This window comes from Drosophila yakuba, chromosome 3R, assembly GCF_016746365.2.
Source record: "Drosophila yakuba strain Tai18E2 chromosome 3R, Prin_Dyak_Tai18E2_2.1, whole genome shotgun sequence".
Taxonomy (NCBI): Eukaryota; Metazoa; Arthropoda; class Insecta; order Diptera; family Drosophilidae; genus Drosophila; species Drosophila yakuba.
The window spans coordinates 11,290,595-11,314,638 of NC_052530.2; the positions used below are offsets into that span (position 1 = coordinate 11,290,595).

Genomic DNA, 24,044 nt, shown 5'->3' on the forward strand with positions numbered 1-24,044 from the left:
TCGGAAAGGTACTTGTATGTTAGACAATTCAACTTTTTGAACTCACCTTTAATCAATACTCCATGGAACAGGGTATCAAGTGCCGTATGAGTGGACGTGCTCTTGGCAACATACTCAATCGTAAATCCCGAAACATTGGCTTTACACTTGTGTACCTAAGGCTTTATTAAACACTGCGATTTCGCTACTCACATGCCTCTTAATTCTCTAAGGGTTCTTCGACCACTGGTTAAATGGATAACAGCTAATAATTGTGCTGGTTGTGGCTCCCGAGTGCAAACAATTTGCCCTGCCTCACCCGAGGGCTTAATTAATAACGTTGTACTTGCGCCGGATTACAAGAAACGCCACGAAACTTTAACGTCCAGTCAACCAACGAAAAAAAAGATAATTATCACAGGGCCATTAGGAGCCCCACTCACGTACAGCCGTTGACACGATGGCAAACAATGGCCAATGGTTTTGGTATTTTCGTATTGGTATTGGTATTGGTCCTGGTAACAGGGATCTGGATGGAAGGGATCTGGGGCTGGAGCAGGGGCTGCCATTTCGGGTTCACTTGATGTCACAGAGCAGGGCCACTCCGCGCAGCGTCCAGTGCTTGGGATTGAATTCGGTCTCGAAGTCAATGGAGCCCACATACTTGAGGTCCGTCCGCTGCGGCTTCCGATAGATGGGGCACTCGTACAGCTTGGGATCCTTGCCGGCCGTCGTGTTTATCGCGTATATATAGATGACCGGCATCTGTTCGTAGAGCACCTTCATCTTGGACTCAATCAGCTTGCCGCTGCGACGATCCAGCGACGCACCTGCGGAACACGAAGCGGAATCCCCAAGTTCATGACCCCGAAAGAGAGGTGGTGTAGGTGAGCTTACCCTCCAGAAACAAGCCGTGGACATAGACGCCCTCCGTGGGATACTCGGTGATGTCCTCCTTGTTATAGCGCGTTATTTGATTCTGCAGCACCACCGAGTCCAGGGCCCAGCCTTTGTGGGCACGCGTCACCTCCTAGGATTTACAAGTGTATTTTCGAGTACCGCCGCAGATATGCAAAAAAAGTGAAAGCAAGTGAAAGGAAGTGAGTGTCGGTGAATAACCTTTGAGGTGGAGGAGGTAAATCAGATATGTCAATCAGCAGGGGGGCAAGTGTATGTGCGTCCTAATGGCAATCGCTGGGGCATAAAGGAAGTGCTCCGCTCACAGTGCGACTGACAAAGGACCTATTTTCGCAGGACATCGATTTCTGGTGAAGGCCAAGTGCGTTTGGTATTCATATCCCGTTTTGCTTGTTAGGCAACCATGCAACAATATATAATTTCGGCTTACTCAGCTCTTAGTTGTTAGAGCTCACCTGTCGCATGGCGGTTAGAAAGCCTTGAGGATTAAAGAAGCCGGTCATCCAGAACACCTGTTTGTGAATCAAACTATGAATTCAAAGAAACTAAATAGTTTTGCTATTTTTACCTTAGGTCTATCCGTTGATATCCAGGTGCGAAATTGTCCATTGCGCTCGAGCAACTCGGTGTACCAGAAGCCCAGCGTAGTCGATTCCCAGGATATCTGAAATCAATAGGAACCAGGTCACAGTTAACCCAAATAGCGTTGAGAAAACCTTGAAAATGCGAGTATGAAAGATTTTATTTGTAAGCGTAGTAAAATATATATTTAAATTCAGCAATCCCCGCATCGATTCATCTCTCCAAATGGATGTTCATTCGGCGACAGAAGGTCTTCATTTCCTCAAAAGAGGCCAAAGCCGCGGGTTCCTTGACAGTAAGTGGCAGATGTAGGCCAGATTCTTTGGGGCAAAATATTTCACTAAGCTTGATGCCTCGAGTTATGGTAAATTCGGCTGTATCGAAGAGCTTGCGCTTCAGTTCAAATTCCGACTTTCCCACTCGGTGTGAGTCCTCCGAGGAAGTTGCAGTTGACCAATTTTCCGACACGGTCTTTTCTTGGTCTTGAATGAGCTGGTCCTTGATGGTGTGCAATCGCTCCATAAGGGTGTGCGTATTCATGGATGCACGCTTCTTCGGTATGGGAGTGTCCATTTTGACCGCCTTCAGAAAGCCATAGGTGCGAGTCAATAGATCTTGGTGCGATTCACTTTCCTCGTAGAAAGTGGCATCCTTCTTAAAATGGTACTTGTGTTCCGACATCTTATCAATCGTTTAGCATGAGAATGTGTTTGATTGATGCTACTATATCTGGGTTTTCTATACTATTGATTGCTTTCTCTCAGACAACCCAGGAGCACAGCCCAGTTTGTGAAAACAAAGAAAATCTTTGTTTAGTGATATTTCCATTATTTTCATAATACAGCAGGTAACTGAATATGATTACTAAGCTTTGGGGCGTCAAACGTTTTCGCGCATAATTTACCAGTATTGAAACATGAAAGGCCGGCGAAAAAAATCTATATTCCCCATGGCAGAAATCAAAAGCAAAATTGTAAAATTTCCATATTTGGGAGAGAATTCAGCCTTGCCCAAAGCAAAATACTAAAGAGGATTAAAGTAGACAGCCACAAATGCGGCAACCGGGGAAATAGGCTAAATCACTATTTAACTATTAACTATTTCACTTTTTCAGTATTTTACTATTTTGGCAGAGCACATACCTTCATCCAGGTCTCGGGAATGCGGGCATCGTACATGGCATCGAGTGACTCCTTCAGGGCGGGACTCATCACAATGGTGCCATCAATCCCCAGCTTGAGGTCGCAGAGGCAGGTGTGGACGCGTTTAATGACCCTTTGCATCCGATCGATTTCCTGCCTGCAATTAAACACCATGGCCCTTATTACCATGGCCTCAACATCGTGGGGGTCACTTGCCTGAGGAAAATGTTCATGGGCAGGAGTATGCCCATCCGGGTCAGGTTCTCCCGCACCTCGTAGGCGTTGTACTGGGCGGGCAGTTTGCGGAGCATGTCATCCGCCAGTTGGTAGACGATGCTCTCCCGGGTCTCGCCGCCACCTCCGCCGCCCTCCTTGGGCTGCACACTCAGGATGGTGTCGAGGATGCCTGCGGATGGGAATGGGTGCGGGGATTGAGTGGTAAACAATCAAGGATTTCGGGGACCATCGAATATGCTAATGCGCTAATGCCCGAGTGGGCTGATGGTTGTCTCCTATAAAAAAGCCCACCGAATATTCGGTTTATTGATTTCACACACATTCAACTGGCCCTTTGGTCCGAATTGATTATGCAACAGGGCTTTACATGAAATTAAGCGCATCGATAATTTATGACCCCGTGCATCGGTGTCCATTAAATGTGAGGCAATCCGGTGGTCGAATTGAACTCGGAGCATCGGGAATCACATACCGCCACTCACCTTTGGCCGAGTTTATTTGGTACGTGATGTCGGCGTTGGAGTGCAGGCCAAATACCTCGGGGGTGTCGTAGGCGGGCAAACTGTTGATATAATCGATGAATCCTTGCAGACTCTTCGTGCCCGGCACCTTGTAGCCCTTGTAGAACTCGAAGGAGTTGGACAGCAGCGGCTCACAGAACCACACGGATGTGAATGTGGTGAGCAATCTCTTGTCAAAGTCATCGGTCACCCGACCGCCGTACTGAACCTCGCCAATCATGTAGACCAGCGTCTGCCAGGAGACGCCCTTCTTGGGGTCCATCTCGTCCAGGTGATTCTGGATGAACTGCACGCTGGCCGCGAAGTCGGCCTGGTTGAATTCGTAGGGTATGTTCCAGCCGAGCGGACCGAACTTGCGCCGCTCCTGGACGATAGTGTGGAGGAAGGCCACCGTGTAGAGCAGCGGGGGCCACTGGGTTGCCGAGGTGTAGTCGAGGAAGTCCTGGGTGAACGACTGCCCAAGCAGCCGAAAGAAAAAAAGATTGAAAATTAAATATTAAGCAAGCCTGCACCTTTGGTATTTTTACCCACCTGGTAGCTCCGCTTCAGACTGGCACGTATTCCCTGCGGGGGTTCGTTGGTGAATTTGAGAGCCATCTGCAGCAGGCCGATGGGGAACTCGTTGTGCGGCTCCGTCGTCACCCACATGCGGAAGGAGTCGTCTATGTGCTCGCTCTCCACCAGCATGTCGATTATCTCGGAGCAGAAGGGCAGCGACAGGTGCACGTTCTGGAGCAGCACCCATCCGCCGATGGCCATCGATTCGATTATCATCTTCCGTGCGTGGTACTCCTGCCCCTGGCCCATCGACACGGATTTCAGAACTGCGGGCGGTTAAATGTATAAATTTGGGATGTATGTATGGTGCTATATATGCATTGCTCACCTATGCTCTTTTGCTTGGCCAGAGCTCCAATTTGGGTGGTCGGATCCGATCCAATGGACAGGAGGCACACAAATGGCGTACGAGGTTCGGACTCCAGCCTAAAAATAAATCCACAGTATAGTATCTGCCCACTACAAACAGTTTTATGTGTCCATTGTAGCTGTAAAATGCTTATATATGGTTCTATATTATTAATATTATTGATATAGATATAAATTAATTTCGTAAGCATCTGTTTTTGATTCCAATTTATTAGCTTACCACATTTCTTCCAAATCAAGGATTTGCATTTCGCTATACTCCGGTCCCAGCGATTCTTAAATATTATTAAATTGTTAATATATAGAAGTAAAGCACAAGCATATACCCCACCTTCTATGTACTTCTTTGCCTGTGAGATGGTGCGATCGGGACACCAAGACCGGATGAGCAGCAGCTTCCGGAAGCCATCGAGGATGGCATTGTATCCGCAGGGGATCTCCTCGTTCTCCGGCTTCTCGCACTCGTACCAGCAGCGCCAATCCCTCTCGTTCAACTCGATCACCTGGAGGACCGTGGAGAAGGTTTCCAGCTTGCTGATCTCCACCAGATTCAGCCAGGTAATGTCCAGGATCCAGCGGAAGGGTTTCGGGGTGACGGCATTCAGATCCAACGAGGCACCGCCCTTGATGAAGGTCAGGAACTCCTCGTGGCTGATGTTTCCATTGTGGTAATCAATCTTGATGGCCAGCATCAAGGTGAACAATTGTTTGTGCCGCTCGTAAAGACTGCGATTGGTGAACTTGTACACCTCGTAGGTCAAGTAGCGCAAAATGATGTTTATCCGCTCCTCGGTGACGCTGGACTTGGTGGACTTGGTGATGGAGTGGTTGAAGATGACCAGGAACTGTTTCAGCGAGTTCTGGTACATGGCATTCACATTGCTCATTTCGACGATCAGGAAGTAAAGGATCGATCCCCGTTTGGCCACCGCCCGGAACTCCTCGCGCGCCCTCATGATCTTGCGCTCGGTGACCTCGGAGATCTTCAGCTTCTGGTTGACCTCCTCGGCAGTGGTCTTTGTGACCCGCAGCACTTCAATTAGAGCTTCATCATCCACCAGAGAGCCCTGGGATGAGCTCAGTCGGAGCAGGAGATTCGCCTCCAGTTCCTTCATGTTCCGCTGATTCTGCATGACCGTCTCGAAGAGGGCCACCCTCTCCGCCTCCAAATCGGACTTCTCCATGAGGATGACGCGACCCAGAAGCTGGTCCTCAAGCCCCCGCATGGTGACCGTAAAGTCAATGATCGAGGTCTTGGCACTGACCTCCGGACTGAAGGCTGGATTGGGCAGTTTGGTGGTGATGTAGAGCATAAAGCCCGGCATCACATCGCACTCCTTGTCGCCCACCAACACCTTCTCTATGCTGCCCGACTTGATGAAGTTCTTCTCCAGCACATTGTCAATCACCGGATCCAGGTCAATGCCCACATCCTCGATCAGCAGTGGCCTGCCCAGCGACAGCGAGTCCTCGAGATGGGTGCGAAAGTACTTGTGGTTCAGGGAGGTGATCTGCAGTTCGTTGCGATCCTCCTTACACTTGATCCAGATCTTGCCCTGCGTCTGCGGATCCACCAGCAGTGGGTAACTGCTCGACTTGGTGGCTATCAGCGCATTCTGCACCGACAACTCATCGTTGGGCAATCCCTGTAGCGTCCATTCCGACACAGTCGATGAGTCCACCAGCATGTTGATTATGTTCAGTCCGGTGGTGAAGGGTATGTTCTTCTGCTTCAGTATGCCCATCCAGGTCTTGATCAGATTGGCTCGGAACTCCTGGTTGTAGGGTCCGCAGTAGGAGAGGAAGCCGGTGGCCAACAGGACATCGCCCACCAGCTTGCCCAGCTGTATCTTGAACTCCTTGCTCTGGTTGGTCCACCGGTGCTTCTCATCCGACAATCCGTTGATCAGGGCCGTAGCCGCGGTCATCTTGCGCAGGCAAACGTTGGCCGCATCCGTCAGCCGCTGTTTCTCGCCCACCGCCTTGTCGTACTGATCCTTGACAGCCTGGAGGGCTTCCTCGCGCTCCCGCAGCTGCTCCTCTGCACCCGCCAAGTCGTCCATGGCGAGCTGCCAGGTGAGTAGGGTGAGGTAGGTACTTCATGTAGTGATATGATTCATTTACCTTAAGTCTCGCTTCCTGCATGGTGAGGTTTGCCTTCAGGGGCAGCACCTCCTTGTTGACGCTGTGGAAGAAGGACATGGCCTTGGTCCAGGACAGCAGGCCAGCCACGTCGCCGCACACGCGACGCGCCATGTCCATGTTGTAGTCCTCCATGCGGAAGTACGGCTGCAGCAGATCGATCATCTCGTCGTTTATGGTGTCCTTGGGATAATTTTGCAGCTGCAGCAGGAAGGTGGCACTGGCCATCATCTGGGGATGGAGTAAGAGCGCTATAGTCGACACAACCGACTATGATCTACCACTACACAAAAGACCATAGGGTTTTACAGAACTAATTGCATACTTATGGGCGCTGCGCTAATGAAGTCTGCAAATGTAACTTTTAAATATTAAATAAATCAATGTTTAATAGCATAACAAAAAATATAGTAGCGAGTTAAGGAATGAATTGCATATTAAGCAGTGGAGGAAGTTTGTCAATATAGTAAGATGTGGGATCCCACTGGAGCATTGCTCCTGGGTCATACTACATTTAGACTAGCCTCCGTGTGCAAACCTTTAGGGATTCCTGCCACGAGGGCTTCGGGCACGGCGTGCCCGCGTCGGGAATGCAGGGATGCAGTTTCCGCTTGAACAGGATCAGGACGCAGTCCATGATCCGCATGATCAGGTGCGGCGGACGACCCAGTTTGCGCACGGTGGCGATGTGGGCCGGCTTGATTGTGTTGAGGGCGTTCTCCGCCTCCTCGAGAGCCGGCTTGGCGGCCTCCAGCTTCTCCTCGGCCAGCGCCTTCTCGTGGGCGATGCAGGCCACCAGGGCCTCGGCCTTGTCCTTAACGATGAGCACCTGGTTCTTGACGATCTCCGCTTGCATCGCGCGCTCCGTCACCTCCACTAGCACTGATTCCGCATTCTTTGAGGCTTCTACAAGCTCCTCTTCCATAACCACTAGATCCTTCTTGAGGATCTCAACCGAGGCGGAGGCCTCTTTCAGTTTCTCCAAGCCCGTATCCATCTTCTCCACACCATCGCGCAGCTCTTGCTGCTTCATTTGATAGATATTCTTGTAGCCGGCAATGAAGTTCAGATAAGATTTGGGTGTCACGTGCGTTGCGCGTCGGAATCGCTGGAAGTACTCCTGCGACGTTTCCGCAACGATGTCCTGTATGGAGCCGAGGGCATTGACCAGCTCCTCCTTGACGGCCGGTGTGCACTCGATCTCGAAGTGGCTCAGAAAGTGTCGGGCAACCGAGACCAATGCATCCTTGGGCCACGGATGCAGCCAGTCAATGGTGCAGCCGGAGACCAAGGCGGGGAAGCGCTGCACCCTGGACCGGAACGTCTCGCCCACGGGCGAGAAGCAGAAGGCCACATGCAGATTGGTGCAGGTGCGCGCCAAAAAGAAGTCCATCACACTTTCCGGGGTCGCTGTTTTGCGTTGATTCTCGCGTTTCATGACCGGCGTTAGCTCCTGCACGATTTCGGCCTGCTCATCGCGCGAGAATAAATTTGATATAACGCCGCTCGAGAGTATGTTGTTCAGATACTCGAGGAAACCTTCCTCCTTGATATCCATGTCGGTGAAGAGAAAGGTTGTGCCCTTGCCCTGTACGCCGCAGGTGCGGTAGAGCAGCTTTAGATCCTCAAGAAAATTGGCCACGTTGTACGAACGCGTCAACGCAATTTGGAATGTCTTGTAGCCGGCTATGAACGATGCCAATTTCGTTAGCGACTGTTTTCCAGAACCGCCGACCCCGACAAGCATAACGGATCCCCTCGGATGCCGAATGATGCGGGAGATCTTCACCAGATGCAGCATTGCATCCGGGAAGAACACCAAATCCATTCCCGACCCTCGCACCATTTCATTAAACTGGGCGAGGAACATGACGAGACGCTCGCGGAGCACTTCATGTGAGTGGACCGGCTCGTAAACCTTGGGAGACGAATGGAGTAGATTGAAGATGAATGGTTATTATCTAAGCATGGATTAAGCTAAAGGTTAAGTTGTATGGTTATATAAACTATGCCTACCTTGGGTAGCTCCATGTCGGTGTCCTCGCCCTCCTCGCCAGTTGGCTCGGGGGCGTCGCGCATGAAATCAACGAACACCGGATTCGGCAGGATCATCTGGGAGTGGGAGTCGCCCAACTCCTCGCGCACGAGACATGCCAGCTCTGAGCCGAACCACTCCTTGTCCTGGAACGTGGTGAAGCGATCGGCGAATACTCGCGTGCACTCGTGCTTCCACAATGCCATGAGGACACTTTCGGAAGTGATCACCGTGGATAAGGTGCCAACCATGCCCTGCCAGATGCGCGACAAATCGCGCAGACTGAACACGTAGTGAAACTTGGCCGGAGTGGGCAGTAGCTTCTCGCGCGTGCGCTGCCACAGATGGCGGGTGACGACGATCAGCTTCTTGACCAGACTGCGGATCTCGGGCACAAAGCCGCGCTTGGCATTGTAGTGACCCTCACCGATAACGCGGAAGATCTTATCGATGGAGTCGTTGTCGGGTATATTGCAATTGAATACACAGAATTGCCGCTTTAGACGGGATGGGATGTCGTTGCGTCCGCCGCCGGGCAGTCCCATGGCCGCCACATATTGGACATCCACGATGGTGGTGAAGTCGCCGGGCTTCTCCAAACTATAGAAGCCCTTCATGTCCATGGATTGGCGCACAATTTCGTTGGTTATTTGATCGCCCCACTCATTGATCTCGGGCAAATTGATGTCATCGATGAAGACAATCAATTTCCGGCCACCGGGTGGCCCGAAGGTGACACCAACGCGCTTCTCCACATAGCTCTCAATTGTCCGCTGAAACTGATACGGACTGGTGGCCGATGAGAAGTTAAAGGACCGCCCCATATACGACTCAACGTTCATCTTCTTCATGAAGTTCTTCATGATCACCGTCTTGCCCGTGCCCTGTTCGCCAATCACCATCACGGCGCGCTCCTGATTGGCAATGGTGCCGATCAGGTAGTCGATGCGCACATTATCCACGATGGGCACCAGAATGCTCAGATAGTCTGGTGTGGAAAGCTCCGGATACATATAGGGGGTGACGAGCGTCTTCCACGACTGCCACACGCCCGCTGGAGAAACGAAGAAGTCAAATATTGTATTCTCGTGGGCACTACCCTTCGGGTAGTCCAGCTGCGGGAAGGATTCCTTCACGAAGAGGTTCATTCTCAGGCGGTCGCTAGTGGAGAGGTAACCGCCCAGGCCCCAGGCGAGCGCGAAGATGTACAAGCGGTGCAAGTGTTCTGGGGTGCAGGTGTCCTCCTTCTCCTCGATCGAAGTCTCCGGAGGGAGGTCCTCTGTGGGGTCAAGTAGGTAAGTGGTTAGTGCATGGACGCTGGATGGGAGTCAGTCACATTTAGGCGTGTCACAGAAGTCTCTCTTGGGTTATAGTTCAAATTCATTACCTTTCATTAGGTATTAAACAAAACAAGGATATTTCGAAGATATCGAGATTTCTATGACACCTCTACTCTATTTCAAACGACGACTCAACAACTAAAACTTTTGGACGAGACACACACAACTATGGGGGTTAATACACAGATAAGTACAATTACGGGAGGACGAGCACAGAATCACAACTACGGAAGGAAGGATTAGAAGGACGATCGGTTGGCATCGTTCAGGATCCCAACCGAAAGTTACAGATATAGTATCAGTATCTCTAAACACACACAGAAGCATTTGGCGTGTTAGCTAGGCGGTCAGCTCTACGATTAGTATTACTGCTCTTTTGGTTAGTTAGCAACTTATTAAGGGATGTGGATATGGGATATACTTTACCGACAATCTGACTGCCAATCGATTGCCGTCGCGCCTCTTCGACTTGTTTTTGATGCTCTAAACGTTTATTCGCTGAAAAGTTGCAATCATTTTGGATGGGTTTTTCGGGTTCGGGTTTCGCTTGCGTTTTTCTCATTTAATCGAACCGCTCGCTTTGGGACTTTAATTCTGGGTTACTTGGTTACTAATTTACACTTACCATCGTGGCTCTCCTTGCTGGACAGGCTCACGGCCTGCTCGTCCTCCTTTTTGACGGGTATCAAGCCCTCCAGGATGAACAGCATCTGCTGGACAATGTTGCACTGCAGCACAGGCATCTGCAACTTCACCATCTGCACTCCCCAGTTGTAGACCTCCACGAAGGTCTGATCGAACAGATCCGAGAACGTTGACTTTTCGCCTGGAGCGCGGTTTTTCAACCAGGCCTGAACAACTGATCATTGGGGAATTCAAATGGGTTAGTAAATGTGCTTCCTAGATTGAAGTAATGAATGATAGACTTACTAGGTCGGGAGTCCAGCCCAGAGGAACTCATGTAGACCATTCCATTGCGGGACACTGTGGCTGGCGATGCATTGTCAATGTTGTGCGGCTCGAAAATGATCTTCACACTTGGTGCCATGGTCAGACGATCGCCATTGGCCAGGGTCAGCGTTTTGTTGTCATCGAGCACAGAGTTCAGATTCTCTATCCAAATGCTGTCCACCGGTCCGTCCAGCACCAACCATACGTGCTCGCCGGCCTTCAACTTGAGAGTCTTTCGCCACAGGGCCGAGAATATGCCATCTGTCCAATCATTGGTGGCCACATCGAGGCGTCCAAACATCTGGGCAGCCGTGATTGCCTTGGGATTCATACGCATCTCGCGATGGTTGTCGCCCATCTGGGTCATGGCCTTCATCAGCGTGTGGATGCAGGTGGTCTTGCCAGCTCCACTCGGCCCCAGGGTCATGATGCCGTGGCGAACATTTTGGGTTTCGTACAGCTGGATGAGTTTCAGGACCCACGGAGGATGGTACACCAGACTGGCATCGTCCGTTTGCTGAAGAATCGCCGCCTCCAGCTCTGGGTAATTGGTTTTTTCCAGCGTCTATAGTCGGAATATAATACTAAATGTATGGCAAGGGATATGTTAGAGAAGGTTCACCTGATTGGGGAACAAGTCCGAGACCAAGGACATGAACAGCGGCTCATCGTCGTCGATCAGCTTGGAGAGATTCATGTCGCGCAGCACGCGCATCACAATGGTGCTCTCGGTGTCCTTGGAGTTCCTGCGCTTGGCAGCTCCCAGTGTTCGCAGGACGGACAGGATGTTCCTCAGTCCGAAATCGTAGTGCACCTGTTTGGTAAGCTGCTCCTCGCACAACTTGTACAGGGTGTAGAACTTCCTGGCCAGCGTAATGTTTTCCAGGAATCCGCAACTGGCCAGCTTCACCCGTATGATTATCTGCCTGTCCGGCACCATCATTGCCACCGTACGGAATTGTATTTTCAGATTCTCGGGCAATTCCTTGCGTCCAGCGTATCCGGGATTCTACAAAAGTAACATAGCAATTTAAATTACCAATTATATAACCCAAGTAACCATTAAAAGTAGAAGGTTATATATAAGGAAAACTAAAAATACTTTGCTAGAACCTCAGTACCTATCTTCTTAAACCATCTAATGAAGTGGAGATAAGCAAAAGCCGACACAAAACCAAATTACTCACTTAAGGCCTCAACAGTTGGACCCAAAAATGGGATGTGCCCAAAGTCTAGTTTATTTGAATTTAAGCCACGACTGCAAATATTGACCTGTGACCAAGAGATAGAAATGTACAGGGAAGCAGCAGGAGCAGCAGGAGGACACAAGCTGGTAACCACAACAAAGGGATTCGTCATTAAACTCGTTCCGGTCGCCCAGTCGCCCGTCCAGCGTCCATTTGTCTATGTCCCCGTAATCGTGTGCGACCCAATTCGGTCTGTCACATAATGGCTCATTAAAAATAAAATGCTCTGGCTGAAATTGTTATATAAATGAGCATAATAACTCAATGCGCAAATTAAAACGGAGCCAAAGCCTTCAAAGGATCATTCCCTCGAATGAAGGATGCGCCCTGCGCACTGACTGACTGCGGAGGTATGGCTGCTGGTGGGGATTTGGATGAGGTGGTGGCAGTGGCGTTGATTGACATACGCCATTATACGCGAGGCGGCGCGTCGCCGTGTTAACGCTAATCGCATTACCCGATCATAGTTACCGTCACTTGTGATTAAACTACGCAAAGTTTGCTGCAACGTCTGCACAACAACTTTAAGTTGCTCTTTAGCTGGGCGTCGGATTTTGGGCTACCATGTGGCAGATGTAGCAGTCACATTAATCGAGTCATGCCACCGCCAAAGTGTAAATACATCAGAGCCTGGAGTTTCCTTTCTTTTTTGGCCCTATTTGCCCCCTCCAGTTCGGTTATTGGTTTTGGGCCGCTTTTAGCCGCGCCACGAAATTTCGTATGTGCTGAGTAAATTTTATTATGGCTTCGGTTGAGCGAAATTGTACATGACTAATAACGTGGAATTATGTGCGTGAAGAGGCCGTCAGTTCCATTTTGGGAGACATTTTAAAGGTCCTTAATGCGCGGATCGAAGGACAAGATAACAATGCTCTTTAAAGTGGTTTCCCTTAAAGCGAAATAGCTTCCGTAAGTTCACGAAGATTTTTGGTTCAGTCATTGAAACTTTCCTAGGGCACTTGTGATAAGATTGCTTTCATTTCAAAGAAACTGTCTTCCTTATAATCGAGGAATTATCGTCACTTGATGAAACTAGTTCGTTAGCTAAAATCGCCCAGTTAGCAAATTCAAAGTGTATACAATCAGTTTAATAAACACTGGAGCTGCACTCGCTCTTCTTTGGCGCCAAGTTATTTTCGCGTCATCCTGCGGCAAATTGAATTTAAGAAAAAACACAAACAGATTGTCGCTGCTTTTACGTGTGGGCGCGTATAAAGTGGATGTATGTGGATGTTTAACAAACGCGACCTTGTCAGTGCGATTTAGCGTTTAAAGAAATAAAATCACACATTACCATAGTTATGAAGATGCCGAATTCAGGATTCATTTCAATCGTGTCGCCGTCGGTGAAGAGGAAGGTCTTCCGCTTCTCCTTCTTGGCGGTCAGGACGACAGCCACCTGTTGGGCGGCCACGGATAAGACCGGAAGTTCGATGCGGTTGAACTCGTCGAAGCAGCCCCAGCTGCCGGACTGGGCCAATCCCTTGTAGATGCGACCCAGGCCCCTGGAAAGATAGAAAACATGAAATATATGGATTAATAGGTAAAAGTAATTCTTTATTGCGATGGCTAGTCTGTTTTTAAATCTAGTTAACCCACCTGTAATCCATTTGATCGGAGCAATTAAAGACGACCACATACTTGGCCAGCGTCTTGCCCATATCCTTGACGGTCTCCGTCTTTCCCGTGCCGGCTGGTCCGCATGGAGCTCCGCCCATGGACAAGGTGAGTGCCTGGGCCAGAGTTATGTAACATCTGTTGTGGTTTGAGGTTTGGGGTTTGGCGTTTAAGGTTTGGAATGAAGAGAAAGGAAAGTGCGGATGCGCACGCCGCAGACTATTAAACGACATGGCAGACAAAAGAGGCACGCTTCGGAATATCAAAGGAAGTCCTAATGTCCACTGACGTCAGACGAATTGGTGGGGAAATCTACGAGCCGAGATCAAGAAGCGAATGCAAAGCAGCTGGCTGCAGAGATGCCTTCTGGGAAAACAGCGCCACTTTGCAGATTCCCCCAGTTTCGCCCAGACTGGCTGCTGTCAAAAGTTTATTTATGCTCCGCTAAGTGAAATTTATCTTTACGGGCATGTCAACGTCGTCCCGGTTTCCCAGTTAGTTCGTCTTCCGCCACGGTTCCACGGTACCACGGTGCGGAGTTGATGGCATGAACAGGATTCCTCCGTCTCCGCCATTGACTTAAAGCGCCTTTAAGTGCCCCCCAAAAACGTTTGTTTGCCACCGGCGGGCGTCTGTTTACAGAGCGGCATTCCAAGGTGGTATCCACCACCTCTGCATCCTCCAACTCCTCAACATCCACCTCCACCTTCTTGGCCACTGAATGGGCCACGAGGAATGTGCGGAGCACGTGCAGGCGGTTCCCATTCAGGCATTCGAGCAATGCGAAAGTTTATCATTGAAGGAGCGGACAGAATAATGCCACGAATACAAATTAAACACAGCTCTTATAATTATTGTTTAAGAATCATTGAGAAGCCTATGGAATGTGTGGGGGGCGGATAGAATGGGCAGATAGAATTTTCGAACTAGCTGGGAAACTTCTTCCGGCAGAAACATTCCAGTGGCCCACGAGTCGTATACGTAATATTTATGGATACTCGAATGTAGCAGAATATTAACCAAGGTTAAATATAATCCGGCTTAAATGTGCCGACTGAAGGAGGAACTAGAGGAATCACTTCTGGATCAATAGCTAACTATTTTTAAAGGGCAACTTTTGTTTGAACCGGCAATGTGTCGTATACGTAATATTTGCAAGTACATAATCATAGCCCCATAAATTTAAACCCATGTTTTCATCTTAGTAATACAAAAGAGTATATGTTACCGATCTGTTAGCGGTGTGATAACCAAGCGATCTGTGCATCCCAGATACTCGTTCTGATAGGTGAAAGTGACATCCGTGACCGAAATCCAAGTTTTGTCCAAGTCCTCTTTGAAGTAAAAGCGACACTGCTTGAGCCACTCGAAATCGTTGGCTGACTTGATGTTCATGCGGCACTAAAGTTCATACATTGAATTAATATAAGAAAATATTAGATACAAGCTTTTTAAACTCATTATAATAACCAGCTGAGGGAACCCACCAGGATGTCGAAGATATCGCGCTGATGCACATGAATCGTAATGAGGGTCTCGAAGTTAGTGCGCTCCCTCTTCGTGAGATTGCGCGTGGTCTGGTCGATGAGGGTGTTGAGCATCTCCAGGAACTTGTTGTTGGTCTCCATCATGACCTTCCGCTCGCGTCCCCGCATCAGGGCCATCTCGGCATCCCGGGTCCACACCATCTGAATGCCCAGCAGACCGATCTGGGCCGGAGCCTTCTCCAGGAAGCTGAGCAGCGTGAAGTTGGGATCGTTGATGGTGGCGTAGGCGGTGCGGATGATCGAGTGCAGCGAGGCCTGGGCGGTGACCAGCAGTTGGGTTAGCCAGGTCTCCACCGAGCCCTCTGCCCGAATGGCCCTGTCCAGCTGGATCATCTCGCCCTCGCTGCTGATTATGGCCATCATCTTGTTGTACTCGACGTCGTGGAATTTCACCGATTTGGTATTGTCGAATATGTTGAGGAGGTGGTTCTGTATGGTATGCGAATCGGAAGCCTGACCCAGTATCTCTAGCAGGGCAGGATCTGACACAAAGAAGAAGCGTGGGAACATCATGCGCTTGCGCTCCAAGTAACCACTCAAGGATTTCTGGCAAATCTCCAGCTGCTCCTGCAGATGCGGCAGCAGCTGTTTAAGCAGATCATCGCCCACACAGCAGGCCACAACACCGGGAGTCTCGTGGGCCCGCTGCATGATCTTCTGCCAGGATTTGTCTATCTTCGAAAACCTTTTCGCCTCCTTAGGCAGTTGCTTCGCGATATCGCCACCAACGAACACGGCCTCCAGATACACCCACATGTTCTGCACGAGCAGCCATCGCTCCAGGATCTCATTCGAGTTGGACAGATCGTAGACCCACTGCTGGATCTGTTTGCGGAAGGGGGCATTGTAGCGATTGGAGAGCAGGGAGCCCAGCACCATCAGGCTATCCTCCAGCTGGCCAATCGTCTCCGCCGTGGTGTCGCCCCGGAGCAGCAGCTCGCCGCGATTGTTGAAGCTCATGAATTGGAGCTCGTGCACGGACCACTCGTTGGTGACCTGCTTCAGCTTCGCCTCGATGTCCTTCTCCTTCATCGCACTGATGCAGATGTCCTCGATGTCCTCCTTGTGCTTCAGCAGCGGCGCCTCCAATATGTTCTTGAGCGAGAAACCCTCCGAGTCGAACTCGAAGATGTAGCGAGTAACATCCATGATCCGTTGCCAGTGGCGTGGCTTCATGGCTTTATTCGCCATCAACTCCAGTAGCGGACACATGTCGTTGAAGTCGTCAATGGTCTTCTTCAGAGCATGGAACGCCGGCCACTCCTTGAGGCCCTTGGGCAGCTTGCGGCAGCGGTTCTGGAACTCCATCAGCTCGTTGTTGATCTCCTCGATGTCCACCTCGTTCCACGGAATGTCGTAGTAGCTGCTCACCCGGTCGATCACATCGTTGTACAGCTTGTACAGCTTCTGCAGCAGATTCAGCTCCTTGCGTATCTGGCCGAGCTCTGGGTAGTCCGTCTGGGGCAGACCGAAGAGTTCCTCGCCACTTTGGTACGTCTGTAGGCGTCGCCACATGCCCTCGAATCGATTTTGGAACAGTATCAACCGGTCGGAGGCCTCTCGAGGCGTCAGTCCGGCCTGCATTGGTCCCGCAGTGCGGTACTCCGTTACGTAGGAGATCTTGTCCTGCTTGAAGTTGTCCAGATTGGTGCGCAGATCGTCCTGGAATGCCGGCTGCATGTCCAGCAGCTTAACCTGCGCCTGCAGCGCCCCAGCCAAAAGATTCTGAAATGTGGCCCGCAAGTTGTCCACCAAATCGAATTGCTCCCGCTCCACCTGCACCTCGTAGCGGGTGAGGACATTGAAGGCTTCCTGGCGGTGATATTTCCATGGATATATACTCCATGTGAAGGGAGTACCACTAAGTGGACTTAATCTTACCTCGATGGGATCGATGCGCAGCTCCATGTCCACCTCCTGCTCGCGAATCTTACCCAGCGTCTCCATAATCATGCGCACATCGTCCAGGTCGCGGATGGGCCTGTCCAGCTTGCGATCCATCTCGTTGATTACCGCATAGACGTAGTCCATCTCCTTCTTGTACTTCTTCTTCATGGCCTGTCCGATTTTGTGGTTGCAGGCTGGAAATAGAAGCGGTGCCAAGTGTTTATCCAAAGTCCATTTAGCGCGGCTCAATGATATCGATGTCATTAATCAATGCAGCCTTTGGAAGAGCCAGGACGAGCCAGGACGAGGGTTAATTCGCCTTCACCCGGTCACATCCTGCCGCGTCCTTTGGCTCCCAAATGAAATCCCCATCAAGTGTGTGGGGCATTTATTTTTGGTATGCCTGCGCACGGCTAATTCGGTTAGGCAAATTAGTTGGCCTAATTGGAGTCCAATCAATTTGAATAGCTTCCCGCTTCCCGCATCCCATTTGACCAAACAAAGGAATTCGCGAGGGTGTCCAAAATTTATGGCTGATTAACCGGAGAAGACTCGATGCTTTGTTGTCAGTCGATTTAATAAGATAGTGGGATATCTTCGAGAAGTGGGCTGCAGAAGTTGGTCTTAACGTTTGCTTTGCCATTAAATGGCTTTACTTTCTTTGGAGCTCAATGGAAAACATTAAAGCAGTAACTAATGCTTACGTATTCAGTCCAAATTTAGTTAATGAGTTTGGTACTCAGTGATAGTTCAGTTTATATTAATAGATATACTATTTTAGTTGAAATTCAGTAAGTTTACCTACGAAGTAATTACTCGCATTAGTCATTGATTATAACTAACAAGATTAATTGCCAGTCAAGTTTAAGATGGAATTTGTATGTTGGTTAGTTTCAATATTAATGGGGAATTTGAAATATATTCACTCTAGTGTCAAATAAATATTATTAGGTGGTTGCTCAAAATATGAAGTGGATAAAGGAAGAGGTTCGCTTAACTAATGCAGACTTACACTTGATCTCAATGGCCAAACCATACTTGAGCCTCTCGTTGTAGACGGCCACGCACTGGCCAAAGACCTCCATGTCCGGCTCCACGAGCAGATTGGCATCCAGATCAGACAGACATCGCAGCGTGGTCTCGAACTCCTGCAGGCCGAACTCCATCAGCTGGCGGGTGGTGCGGTCGTTCTTCCAGAGGAAGTGGTACGGCTTCCAGCGCTTGATGTACGTTTGGATCTCCGGCTTGACGTTCTTGGTGCAGCTGGCCAGCTGGTTGACCGCCTTGGCCACCTCCTTGTTGTCCATGATGGCCGAGTAGAAGCTCTTGAGCATGTGCGGCATCTGGGGCCGCTCCTCGGAGGCCAAACAGTAGATTTTGCGCCGCCGACTCTTCCCACCGCCGGTGGACTCGTTGTGGTTGCGTCCGACGCGCGGCTGCACCGTCATCGAAACTTGCTGCGGTTGGTAAGACAAGATTTTGGAGAACATTGCGAAGCTATTCAGTGGGGCGGTACGCACCGGCGGATCTTTGCCGCTGCTCCACTGCGCCACGCCCTTCGCAATGCCCGTGATGTTCTTGCCCGCCGTCACCAATATGTCCTGCAGCTCGTCCAGATTCGGCTTGATGACCACATGGGGTATCTGCAGCTGCGCGTGCAGCGCAAAGACCGGCTTCTTGAACACCGTCTCGTTCTCGTCGGCGATGAACCGACGCCGGAGGGTGTCCAGAGCGGCCCGGATCACCTTGATCAGCACGTCGATCACCTTGCGGCTGTAGTAGCGGCGCATCTCCACCACCGCATTGCACACCATGTCCTGAAATGGGAGTGAATTCATGTTGACAGAGGAGCCCCCACAGGGCATCCCTTACTCCTTTCTATTTCTATTTCTGTACTCTACAACTGGTACTACAGCTTTTACCATCTCAGGTGATTTTAAGAATATAATACAGTAAATTTTAACTACAAATGCGCATTGTAATGGTTACTTACTACTTAATTTTCAACTAATCTTATGTAATTGCTTTCAATTGCCCGTACCTGCATGCCTTTGGGTAGACTTTCGGTGGTGGACAAGAGGGACAGTGGATTCTCAAAGCAGGACCACAGGATGCTCCAGTCCTGCTGCTGCCCGCCGCCACCTCCGCCACTGGTCGTGGGTGCAGCAGCTCCACCTCCTCCTCCCCCTCCATCTTCCGGCTTGCGTCCTCCGGATCCGGAGTTGTCGCCTTTTGGAGTGGCTGCTGCTCAGTGGGTGGCACTGCTTAATTACTCCCGCCTCACCCCATCCGTGCGGTATCCAGGACTTACCATCAAACAAAGTAATCACATCATCGCCGGCTATCTCCTTGAAGGCAGCCGTTGCTCTGTCCACCAGGCTGAGCACCTCCTCCACCGCCTCGGACACCATTTGGCTCTTCCGATTCAGTTCGATGGCCGCTTTGCTGGAACAATTGTAATAGAATTCGCATAAGTAGACCTATATTTCATACATGATTCTAGGACAAAACGAACAAACTCGATAAATTAATGTAGCACAATCAAAAGTCTAGCACAGACAGTTGAAAAGTTCCCCACCCAGAGATATTCCCAGTTCCGTGAAGTGCTCAAAGCGTATCCTAATGAATTTTGTGAACTCATGTCAGAGTCAGACTCACCGGCAAGCCTCCTCGCTCCGTTCCAGAAACTCGTCAACTGTCCAGATTTCATCGTCTGCTCGGAAAACAAATGTGAAAAGTTTTAACCATCGTGCAATTAGAAGACAAGTGAATAAACTTGAGGAATGAAAGCACCGAACCTGCTGGTAAAATTTGCAGAGAGACATCCTGCATCCACATCAGCACGTGGAGTATGCGATTGGAGTAGATGTCATGGACACGGGCGACCAGAACATCAAAGTTCTCAATGGCCTGCTTGCAGCGCTCATAAAACTCCGTCCAGTTTTGGTTTGTCCACTGCAAGGATGATATGAGCATATGGGGAATATGGGATTAAGCCATTCTTGAAATAACTCACATTTATGGTGTGTAGTCCTGGTTTCAGCATCGCCGTGAGACGCACCAACTGCGGCAGGAACAAAGGACGAACCTCCAGCTTCACAGCTCTCACGGTGGATAGGAACATCTTGATCAGGCACTGCAAGGCAGGAAGAGATTAGGTGGTTGCCCAATGAATAGGTTCTATGCCACTCACATTGAGCGAGTCCTGAATGGTGATGAAGTACTGCTGACGACTCATCAGCGTGGCAGCCACAATGGGCAGCTCTATGTCCAGCTTGGCCAGCATCTTGGCCTCCCGAATGAGCAGCGGAATGGTGGGGTGCAGGTTCACGAACAGCTTATCGCCCTGGAGGCTCAGCAGTGGCTGCAGCAGGCAGGCATCAGCCACGCTAACATCCTGATCCAGCCATATGGACACTATCTCGTCCTCGTACTCCTGGAGGACACCCTGCACATTGTGGTACCGCACATCCAGATCCTTGGCCATGGGCAAGTTGCTCAGCACCGCGTGCTCCATCACCGCATCCATGAGCTCCGTGATGTGGAGACTCAGGGCGCGACACCAGTGAATCCTTCCGGCAATCGGCGGAAAGTTCCTGGCCAGCGGAGGATCATCGCGCTGCTTGCGGAACGTTTTAAGGATGCGGTCCACCTCCTTCTCCACGTAGCGCAGGATACGCGTGTACTTCTCGTCCATTTTGGTGAGTGGAATCTTCTCGCTCACCTTCTCGAATCGCACCAGGAATCGGATGCACTGCGGCGTCTCCCAAACGGTGTCGAAATCCTTTTCGATCAGTGTAGCAATGGTGTCCTTTAAGGAGTTCGTTTTGTGAATGAATCGCTCAAAGTCGACATTGAAGTCTGAGTTGCGGTGATCCAGGTAATCGTATTTCCTGGAAGTCACGTCCTTTTTGGCCTCCTCAAAGTGGTTGGAGGCGTCCTCGAGGGCTTCGCCCAGAAGGAGTCCTTCCAGCCGACGCTCGAACAAATGATTGTAGTCGTCAATCAAATTGAACATGCTTATGATCTTCGAAAGCCTCTCGCAGAAGGTATCAAATTTTCCTGGAAATCGCAGCTAGATAAGTTTTTAAAGTGACTTATAGTTAGCGTGATGATCCCACCGAATACAAAGTTCTCTGAAAATCCAAAGGGCGTCTGGTTGGGCAGAAAAGGCTGTTCCCTAACCGTGTAGTAGGTCTCGTGGTAAATGTGATTCAACTTGATGCAGTTGCTCAGCTTGGTGCGGATCACATTGCGATCCTGTGACCAGATAGTCTCCTTGCAGCGACAAGTAATGTACGATTTGCACGTCTCGATCATTTGGTTGGTTATCTGGTGAGGAAATACCATATTTATTAAGATACCACCTCAGAATTGATCACAAAACGCACCTTAACCATCAGCGCGGAAGTTCTTTCCGATGTATTGTAGAACTGGGAGACGCTGTAGATGAGCCGCACCGTTTGCAGCAGGCTCAGGATGGACTCCTTCATGCTCACGGGATCGTCCAGGTAGAGGGAGTGGCAGCACGTCTCCATGGCCTGGATGAACTTGGAGTTGTCGCGCGCCTCGTTGTAGCAGAAGGTGATCTTCCGGTCCGTCTCCTTCCACTGCTTGATGATGCGGGAGCCGGCTAGGAAGAGGCAGTGCAGCGTGAACTGCACCTCCTTGTCCTGCAGATGGGCCAGCAGCTGCGAGAACTGGGCACCTCGCTTCTTCCAGTACTCCAGCTCGTCCTGCGGCCCACTGTGGTCGTTCTCCTTGCGCAGCTGCTCGCTCTCGCCGAGAATCTTCAGTATGCCCTTCGTCCAGTTGTTCACGCGCTCCTCCAGTTGCCCGCAAAAGTCCTGGTTCTTGGACATGTCCTTCACCTCCTCCACGGCATCGATTTTCTCGAACATGTCGCAGCCGTCGGCAAACACATTGTGATGGTCACACACCTGCTCGCAAACGCGCAGCGCGCTGCAGAAGGATCGCAATCCCGGCAGGAGTTGTCCCTTGATGAGGCCACAGCTCACGTCCTCCTCGTCGCCCTCCAGACTGGGAAAGGCCAGGGCCTGCATGAACACGAACTCCACAATCCGCTCGATGGAGGTCACCAGTCCGATGTTCTTGGCATCGATCACTCCACAATACCTGCAAGTACCCCATAATCCTGGGTGATTATTCTACTCGCGTACTGCTCTGTACTCACAAATCCTTCTGGAAACCCTCCTCGGGCAACTGCTTCGATGTGTTCACCCGAAATATATAGATACACACGCCCGTGAAGGCACAGGTCCAACCATCCGTGAGGAACAGCTTCTTGTGCTTGGGTGGTGGCATGCCACTGGGCGACGCGCCACCTGGCGGGAAAAAACCAAACATAGAGATGGTTCCATTCGGAAATTCAGACCTACCCTGTGGGGTCTTGGAGCTACTGGAAGCTACGCCGGACCGGGAGGGTCCCGGCTTATTTGGATCGGGCACTGGCGTGGGCTCCGGGTCATCCGTCTCCTGGTAGAACCACAACAGCTTGTTCTTCATATTGGGCAGGAACAGCTGATTGATCTCATCGAGCTGCGGATGGGACGCTCAGAGAGTTAAGATACCAGGTTGGCAAGTGGCAAGTGAGGCGCCTACCATGTCCCCTTCGAATATGTAGTCCATGAGCTGATGCCTGGGCAGCTGGGTGGCATCGATCAGCAGCTGGAAGGTGAACTCCAGCCGGGGATCCATCTCCCCACGTCGTGCCTTCCGCTCGCATTCTTCGCGCCTCCGCTGCGCTTCGTCGGGGTCCATTTTTCAAGTTTCAAGTTTTACGTTATATGCGTTGCCGTGTTTTCAGGATCGACATTCGTGAAACCGTTTGGTTTCCGGAAAATAGTTTAAGGATCAAAATTTTGCAGTGCGGGAGTGGTGGTAATATTTTTGGTTGTACAAAAAAATGGGGTATTGTTGATTTCATGTTGGAAAACAATTTGGTGTTTACAAAATGTTCGGTTTTCAAAATTCAAAAATGAAAGAGACCAAAAGTTCGTTAGTTTCAAAAATGGCACATAGTAAACTTAGTCAAAGTTCGATTCTACTTTCAAAAATCTACAACAACATTACCCATATAGCATGACAATAAAATACCAGTAATGCAAAAATCAAAGTGGTGACCTCTAAATGCTATACAGTATAAGTTGAAAGGTGGTTTCGTAACAATTTACTAGCTTATCGTTTTGCAGCAACGGAAGTGAAGTTCTTTACAGTTGCATCTATGTGGATTTTGGGTTACTCAGCTAAAAAGAAATGAATATTGGTGTATTAGGAAGATTTTACATGGGTAGAGCCTCAACTACGAGCAAGTTACACTCGCAACTTGCAGGTTATGCGATTACGTAATCATTCAAAGGGCTTCTAGGGAAATCTAGGTTACTTAGTACGAGTATACTCTAAGGCAACAACATAGTTTATGGTTATATGCGCTATGCAGCACGACTAGCACTCAATACTCAGTCTAGTAATTAGTGATGATTGGGGATTTGCACCTGCAAAATGTCGCCCTGGTCCTCCTCCTCCTCATCATCATCACTACTGCCCCCTTCGGCTCGCATGGCCAGAACATGCTCCACCAACTTCTTCTTTTGCACGAACATCTCGCCAAAAACTCTAAGCAAAAAGCAAATTCACCAAAAAGCACGAACACTCGGGATTTCTCCTATTCAAAAATCATTATAGATTTACTGCGGTTTTGGATTTTGGTCTGCGTTGCACAACTTTTTGCCTCTGTGGACTTGAATAAGATGAAAATCCTATCGAAAAAACACTTGAAATACGCTGCAAGTAACCAAGGCAACAGAAATGGGAAGTTAAATTAAGTTTTACGTTGCCAGGACAACAGATCTGGAAAGTTTCGTCGATCGGATTTATTATTAGGAACTAGCCATCCACCTGTTGACCATCTGAAAGGTAAACACACGAAATTCCAGGTTACCAGGGGAACAG

The 24,044-nt window shown here is 49.9% G+C and overlaps 2 protein-coding genes across 3 annotated transcripts; both read right to left on the reverse strand.

The window, feature by feature from the left end:
* Nucleotides 1–140: 140 nt before the first annotated feature.
* On the reverse strand, nt 141–23,770 carry LOC6536400 (dynein axonemal heavy chain 5). 2 transcript variants are annotated; one of them, XM_002096946.4, is made up of 36 exons: nt 23,588–23,769; nt 22,695–22,832; nt 22,472–22,631; nt 22,267–22,417; nt 21,464–22,208; nt 21,194–21,404; nt 20,266–21,134; nt 20,089–20,208; nt 19,871–20,027; nt 19,731–19,785; nt 19,384–19,517; nt 19,114–19,316; nt 18,593–18,889; nt 18,085–18,529; nt 17,067–17,266; nt 15,126–16,997; nt 14,867–15,039; nt 13,621–13,776; nt 13,316–13,526; nt 11,397–11,783; nt 10,754–11,339; nt 10,449–10,682; nt 8,465–9,762; nt 6,987–8,366; nt 6,431–6,679; nt 4,638–6,375; nt 4,527–4,581; nt 4,266–4,363; nt 3,911–4,203; nt 3,341–3,833; nt 2,838–3,027; nt 2,622–2,778; nt 1,466–1,561; nt 1,353–1,409; nt 877–1,009; nt 141–809 (listed from the first exon to the last, which is right to left on the reverse strand). In XM_002096946.4, exons 1-36 carry the CDS (start codon nt 23,693–23,695, stop codon nt 556–558), a joined length of 14,103 nt encoding a protein of 4,700 aa, XP_002096982.2. In that variant the 5' UTR covers nt 23,696–23,769; the 3' UTR covers nt 141–555. The 2 variants fall into 2 exon arrangements, with proteins under 2 accessions (XP_002096982.2, XP_039232567.1); XM_039376633.2 differs by having other exon boundaries at nt 18,085–18,889; nt 23,588–23,770.
* On the reverse strand, nt 1,615–2,248 carry LOC26535717. The gene has a single exon (XM_015192247.3). The coding sequence runs from the start codon at nt 2,158–2,160 to the stop codon at nt 1,693–1,695; it is 468 nt and encodes a 155-aa protein (XP_015047733.1). The 5' UTR covers nt 2,161–2,248; the 3' UTR covers nt 1,615–1,692.
* Nucleotides 23,771–24,044: the final 274 nt, after the last annotated feature.